General features: G+C 39.6%; 1 protein-coding gene across 3 annotated transcripts in view; it reads right to left on the bottom strand.

Moving 5' to 3' along the window:
• Positions 1 to 7,500, bottom strand: part of LOC113813252 (regulator of nonsense transcripts 2) — a gene marked incomplete at its 3' end in the record, with an annotated part of 36,141 nt that overhangs the window by 24,866 nt on the left and 3,775 nt on the right. For all 3 annotated transcript variants that reach the window (XM_070140738.1, XM_070140737.1, XM_070140739.1), the window contains 5 exon segments: positions 1,423 to 1,565; positions 1,709 to 1,805; positions 4,770 to 5,000; positions 5,362 to 5,520; positions 6,651 to 6,859. In XM_070140738.1, coding sequence (XP_069996839.1) covers positions 1,423 to 1,565; positions 1,709 to 1,805; positions 4,770 to 5,000; positions 5,362 to 5,520; positions 6,651 to 6,859 — 839 coding nt within the window.

Here is a 7,500-nt window from a genome sequence, read left to right on the forward strand (position 1 = left end):
AGAAGTTCCCTATGTCTCAGGATCTCCCACAGAGATATATAATGCACTAAGTCAAGCACCTCCTTGAGGTCAATGTAGACTGTAAGCAGCCCACAACCAAACTCACAACAACATTCAACAGTGATGAAACTATGTGTAAACAAAATTAGGAAAACAAAACCAAAGTGGTCAGTGCATGTACTCATAATCGACAAGTTATGTTTAACCCCTTGCACTAGGTGGCATGTGCGACCATACCATGGCTGTTGTGGACAAAGTAATATCACAACCAATCCCAAGCTGTCAGCTCATCGGATGGAGCTTCCTTTTCTACAATAGTATATCAAAATACAACCTTTTAGGTGCCTAATGTTGCCAGGTGCAGGATGAGCCAGCCACAAATAAAAGAAACTGTTGATGTGCACTAATAACCCTGTGATCATGTCCACTTGCCAAATTTTTTTACCTAGTGTTACTGAGATTAGTCATAAAGAGACACTTTTTTTTTGTAACAATAACTGATTTAAATAACACTAATCTACATGCTTTAAATTCTTAATGGTATTGCTAAGTCTTTATCTTCAGATAGAAATTTCAAGAAACAATATTAACCCAATAACACTGGATAAAACAGTTTGGCAAGTGGATATGATCACAAGTTTGTTGGCGTGCATTGGCAGTTTCCCCTTGACACCCTGTTCATTTGGTAGTTTGTGAGCAACATTAGACACCTATGCGCTTGCATTTTGATAGTATTGCCTAAAAGTTTAACCATGGAAATAATACCACTACTATCAGAGAAAAATAAGCTCCAACAGTGTGGGAATGGTTGTGATATGATGCCACTCGCTGCTTTGTCCCTAATAGGCCATGCCACCTAGCAGCATAGGGTTAACCTCATTTAACAAAAGCTATCATGAAATCTGTAATTGCTGCTGATGTTTTAAATGTCATGTTCGCCTATATTATTCCCATTATAGCAAATTAAGATAAAAAATGTGACACCATCATACACCAAAGAAAAGGGATCTCAAACACAGGACCAGATCACACAATAATATGAATATGTTTAAGACTGAAGCTGAAATTCTGTAATCAGATGACTGCCTGTTGCACTGGCACCCGGTAGAAAAAATCTTACATCACCTAAATCACTCTTTCATTTCTTAGTTTATGAAGCCTTTTTCATCTTTGGCCTCATGTTTAACTAGAAATAAAGATAAAATATGTTTATCCTGAATACTATCTCCTCAGGTACAAAGTACACAAGTGAACCTAATTATTTTTACAAAATTATTCACACTTATGTCCATATTTTAAAAATCTCTAAAAAAAACATCAGATGACTCCAACAACTGGAAAACATTATTGTCAAAAGATTTAAAATCAAAACAGTAACAATACCTTTTACTAAAATGTAAAAGGTAGACTAAAATGACTTACATGGAACTGATCCGCAAGGAGTCTGATTTTGCGAGGCACAAGTCCCATGTAGTCCTCTCCACAGTGACGGCAAAATGTTAGGAGTACAGCTATATTCTGGTGTTCCTCTTTGTCTGATGTAACTAAAGTTGTCAACACATTGCCTGAAAATGGAAAATTAAACTCATAAACAAATGCTGTACTAATAACTTCAGCATCCTAATTTACACAATGCTAAATAATTCAGAAAATCCCAATCAAAATCAGAAGTCAAACAGTTCATTAGATGATGGAATGCACAACTTACCTAGGAGAGGAAGGCCTTCTTTTGGTAGGAAAATTCCAGCAGTTATAAGTTCAGCATATAGCCGAAGATCGACGCGAAGTTTACTCATATTACTAATCTGTAGGAAGGAGGAATATAATATAGTATCAATTCAAAAGGGGAATACTGTTATTTTTATTCTAAAGGTTATTAATAGATTTATAATATTATATATAATAGTTAAAGGTTGAAACAAATAAATGTGCTTGACATCAAAGGTCATATACCAATATGGTAAAGTATTGTGGCGAAAAGGGAAAAAATGAGTTAACGTTTAGGATAAAATTACTTAGATGTCAAAGATATTAAGTGTTATGGTAGTGAATATGGTAAAGAGGGGGTGCAAACAAAGTTAATCAGAGAATAGTAAATGAAAGGGTTAAGGGCAAAGGAGGACTGGATAAATGGAGTGTAGCTGTGGCTGGGGAAGGAATAGAAAAATTGGCAAAAGAGCTATCATGAAACAATCAACTGGTAACAAGGGTTGAGATGGCTATTGGAAAGTAGCAGGAGAAGCATCCAGGGAATTAGATAAAGGGACTGTGGAAGGTGGTGAAGTATGAGGAAGAATATCAGGAAGGGAAGGATCTGGAGAAGGACACTGTTGAAACAGAAGTGATTCACATGAGCATCCAGGTGGGAGAGGTAAGGATAATGGGGAATGAAGAGGGAATGGCGTACATGAAGAAGAGGATGGGGCGTGTTGGGATAGTGGGAGGAAGAGGGATAGGGGGAACTTGAGGAGGAGGAGGATAGATATCGGTAAAACTTTGAATGGAGAGGGAATAGGAATAGAGAGATTGGAGGGTAGCAGAGCATTCTCCTGGGTCCTGTTTAGGAAGTTTTCAATGTCTTCAAGAGTTTCTGGGCAGGGAGTTCTGAGAAATGTTCTCCTGTGAGGAGAAGAGGGTACAGATGTTAGAGGAGTATAGGAAGAGGATGGTGCAGGAGAGAATGTGGTAGGTGAAGATGGAGTGGAATGTTTAGATTGTCTGGTGCAATGGGTAAAGTAAGAATGAGATGGGGTAGGCATCTGAGAAGTGGCATAGATTAGAGTATCTGGATTTAGACAAGAAAAGAAAAAAATCTGCCTGGGAGAAAGGGGAAGTAGTTAGGATGGTTCAGCGTAGAGGGAAGAGATACTGGGGGATATGCTTAGAGATCATGAGACGATGGGAGGGGACAGTTTTGGAAAAGGTAGAAAGAGAAAAAACTCTTTGCCATGCTTCCTGTCTGGCCTCAGGTAGAGTGAGGCCTAGTTTGAATCTGTGAACTGCTACATCACATTCAAACATATAGGCAGGGCAGCTTGTATAAAATACAATATGAGAACCACCACAACTGGCACACTGAGCCAGGCAATTTGAACAGTCATGACTTAGATGGGCACATAGAAGGCAGCAGGCTGTGAAGTGACAGCATTTGGCTAAGTGGCCAAAACACCAACATTTCTGACATTGACAACGTAGGGGTCAATACAGTCAGACAAGGAAGGACACTCTACTAATATAAACTTCATGGGAGAGGTCATGTCTACGGAAGCCAATCTTGGCAATATTGGTGTAAGACAGGCTGGACTCTGGGAGGAATAGTGTAGCACTGAACTGCCAGTGCATCGTAGTCAAGAAGGCAGGCAAGTAAGCGAGTTTGGGACAAGGTGTAAATGATCAGAACGACTGTGAAAGGACACTGCTTACTTGTTTTTGGAGACATTATTGGTTGAAATGGGTTTTGTCAGAGTAAGGGGCCATAAGGGGAATCACAAAGAATCAGTCCCACTTGGCTTGGCCAGAGAGAGTACTCAAACAGTTTGCAAAGGTGGAAGTAGTAGAAGGATGAGGGCAGGAGGAAGATGGGGTGGTGTGGAGTGAGATAGTGCTGAGGAGGAGAACAATAAGGATGAAGCATAGTAATGAAGGGGAAGGGGACAGACAATGAATAAGACTGTGCAGTTGGCGATGGAGCAGAGAATGTTGGAAGAAAGGAAAGGGTGCATTCTGGGCGGGTGGTTTGGAATGGATAGAGTTGTCAGTGAACACAGGAGGGAGTATTAGTATCAGTGGTCAGAGTTGTAGTCAGAGGAGAGGTAGGGGTTGGGAAACCACAGAAATCAAACTTAGGTTAGGCTAGTTGATGAAGGGGCAAGCCTTAATGCCCCTAATAAAGAAAAAAATCTTCCTTGTTGTCCATGGTGAGCCTGAAATACATGGGAAAAAGAAAAGGTCCACCATTCAGGGTCCCATAAGGGGTAAGGGCTAGGTGATCAACCAAGTGAATACCATGACCATGGATCCTGGAGGTTGTTCATGACTGACACAAATCCAGCCTTTCCTCCTTTCAGTATGGCTCTCTCAAATTATTAAGTGGACAGAAGGGGATGAAGAGAAGGAAAAAGAAAGGAGGAAAAGAAAAGAAAAATTAGTTGAGGCAAGGGCTGAGGCCCAAGGTAGGGCCTAAGGTAGGGTATCCTAAACCCCCCACAACAACTGTTTTGCCTCTTTCCAATAATATAAATTTCTTTGTCTTGATCTTGATATTAACTCTTTCACATATGCTTTGTGACCTCCTTTACAATTCTGCTTTCTCACATGTATGTGGTTTCTACACATCATTTGTTGTTCAACAATTAATATGCTAATATGGTTAGATGGCTCTTCAGAGAACTAAGTAAACTTAAGTAACACTTCCTCCATTTAAGAGTTAAATATTGACCAGACATATGATGGAAAAGAGATATCATCCATAACAGTATTAAACTGGTTCTCTTTTATTTCCCTCTTTTTTATTTACTCTTTATCTTTCACTCTTTAATTTTACCTTACAACCCCAATTGCATTGCAATCCTATTCATCACAGTCTTCTTTACTTATAAAGAATGTATTTTAATTTGTCTGACCTGCAGGTGCAACATAACATACTAAGTATAGATGCTAGGGATCTTGTATTCACCCGCAGAAAAAACTAATTCATGTGGAGGAATTCACATTTATGAAAATAATCTTAGAGTGAAAAGAAAAATCAAGTTACCATTTCTAACACAAACCTTTTCATCTTTCTTTGGAGTGAGAACTTTTTGCCAATTCTCCAAGAGTGTTGGAGCAAAGTCATGGTAGCGCTGGTGTAGGAGTGAGCACAGGTGGACAGCCGTTGATATGTCTGACATCTTCAGCTTGGTCTCCACCACAGCCTGTGCAACCTCACTCACATACTTTGTCAGGTTTAGGCTTTGGAGGTCCTTCACTAGGGAGTCATGCTGGCTCTCAGTTAGGTTTTTCTGCACGGTGAAAGGAGCAGGTAGAACAATAGGAAGAAATGAACAGAGCCAGTATCAAAACTTTTGATTATAAGGAGACATCAAAATTGTTATCTCTTTCATATAACAAATTCTAATAGTTAAACATCATGGATAGAATAGATAGATACTCTCCTTGGTCTAAATAGCTTGGTAGACTTTATGAGTTCTTATATAAACAAAGTATGTGGATGATTTAATGATAACAGGCTGAAATTTATCATTACCAGATCTGAAATAAATGTTCCCCCCAAAAAAATTACATTCATTACTTTTTACAAATTGTAAATTTAGAAAACAAAATAAATAAATACAAAGGCAACAACATAATTTCTAAACAAACCAATTTCCTTATAAATGCTGTATTTTTCTTTAAACTTGAGTCTAGAAGAGCTGTGTTTAGTTCTGGTCTGTCTTTTACAACTGCTAAGTTTTGTGCACGAAGTTCTTTCTTCTTAGCAAGACGTTCTTCACACTCTTGAATGTAATTTAAAAGGAATACCTGAAAAAAGAAAATAAATATACATGTTATGCATATTTATGTATACTTCAATTAGACACAAAATTAAACTATTAATTAATTTTCATCAAAACGTATGAGATGTATCATAAAATCAAAAGGTGATTTCTAAAGTATTATCATTATCAACTGAAAAAGTAAGACTTTAATATAAGATATGTATCATCATCATGTGTAGAAATAATTCATGTTGTGTCCATGAAATACCGTCACAATGTAGAGCTAAACTTTAGTGCAGTTCTTATTACTATTACTATTATCATTTATTCTTTCTTTCTCGCATAGTTCTCTGTCAGGGGTTAATCCCTTAACCCATTGGCGCCGGGCGTCACGTGCGTACATGCCATGGCTGTTGTGGACCAAACGCCGGGGGCATCATGCCATGCCCATTCCCGCGCTACTGGCTCGTCGGAAGGAGGTTGTTTTTCTCCACTAGTAGCGGCTTCATTTATATGGTAAAGATTTTAGGCAATGGCACCTAAAGTGAAGGTAAACCTTCAAAATTTTAATATTTTTATAAATAATAGCAAAATAAAAGATTTTAGGTGTTATATGTCGCTCGCAAACTACCGATCGAGCCGGGCACAAAGAGGGGAAACTGCCAGTGCGCGCCAACAAGCTGGTGCATACGTAAACTTGACAAAATTTTTACCCGTCGTTGATGGGTTAACCTAACCACCCTGTTTGACAAGAATGCATACCATGCTTACAGTAATACAAGGTCATTTATTGTCATTATACATATATGGCTCTACAAGTGCTTAGTCACCAAGGAGTCAATCATTAGTCCTACCTATCTCCCCTGTTTACCCTTTTCCTTGATTTTTGGAAAGCTTCTTTTGTATTATTCTATTATCTTTAATATCATCAATATTTTAATAATAACTCAATAATAATAATATCATTAAGAATAATAACAGTATCAACATCAATAGTATCAGAAGAAAAAATACATTTTCCTGCTATTTCAAGGAAAGGGGAAATCAGGACCGATCACTTACAACTCTTTGGTAGCTGAGCACATATGTAACAAAATTCAAAGAAAACTACTGGGGACAGTACATAAATCTGTAGTTATTGAGTCAATAATAATCATAAAAATAATAACTCACTCGGTCCTCCTCCAACTTCCTGGCTGCTTCTTCCCTCTGCTGTCTTTCCTCTTCCTCTTTCTGTTTCCTCTCTTCCTCCTCCTTTTCCTTTGCCAGGGCTGCAAGCTCCTCTTGTTGCTTTAGCTTGTTTTCTTCATCTAGCTTCTTCTTGGCCATTTCCTCCTCTCTGCGACTCTCTGGGTCGTCGTTCTCTTTCTTCTCTTCTGAATCTGCAAGTCAGAAGGTTGTTTACTTTATAATCATATGAATGAAAGAATATACCCATGAGTGAAGTCTACTCAGGTGTGTGAGTGAGTGAGTGAGTGAGTGAGTGAGTGAGTGAGTGAGTGAGTGAGTGAGTGAGTGAGTGAGTGAGTGAGTGAGTGAGTGAGTGAGTGAGTGAGTGAGTGAGTGAGTGAGTGAGAGTGAGAGTGAGAGTGAGAGTGAGAGTGAGAGTGAGAGTGAGAGTGAGAGTGAGAGTGAGAGTGAGTGGGTGTGTGGGAGGGAGTGGAAGTGGGTGTGGGAGTAGGAGTGAGGGTGAGAGGGAGTGGGAGTGGGAGTGGGTGTGTTATGGGGGGGAGTGGGAGTGGGAGTGGGAGTGGGAGTGGGAGTGGGAATGGGAGTGGGAGTGGGAGTGGGAGTGGGAGTGGGAGTGGGAGTGGGAGTGGGAGTGGGAGTGGGTGAAGGTGAGGGTGAGGGCATGGGTGTTAGTTTGTGTATGGGTATGGGCAGGGCTGCCGTCAGGCGGCCAGGGCCCTGGGGCAAAGAGGGCCAGGCCCTCAGGGCCACATCCTTTTAAGGGGGAAATGCCTTTTTCAAATAGAAAATGCCCAATTTTCCCTTACATTTATTAAAGTTAACAGTTGTAACA

The sequence above is a fragment of the Penaeus vannamei genome, chromosome 27 (assembly GCF_042767895.1).
Source record: "Penaeus vannamei isolate JL-2024 chromosome 27, ASM4276789v1, whole genome shotgun sequence".
In the NCBI taxonomy this organism is placed as follows: domain Eukaryota; kingdom Metazoa; phylum Arthropoda; class Malacostraca; order Decapoda; family Penaeidae; genus Penaeus; species Penaeus vannamei.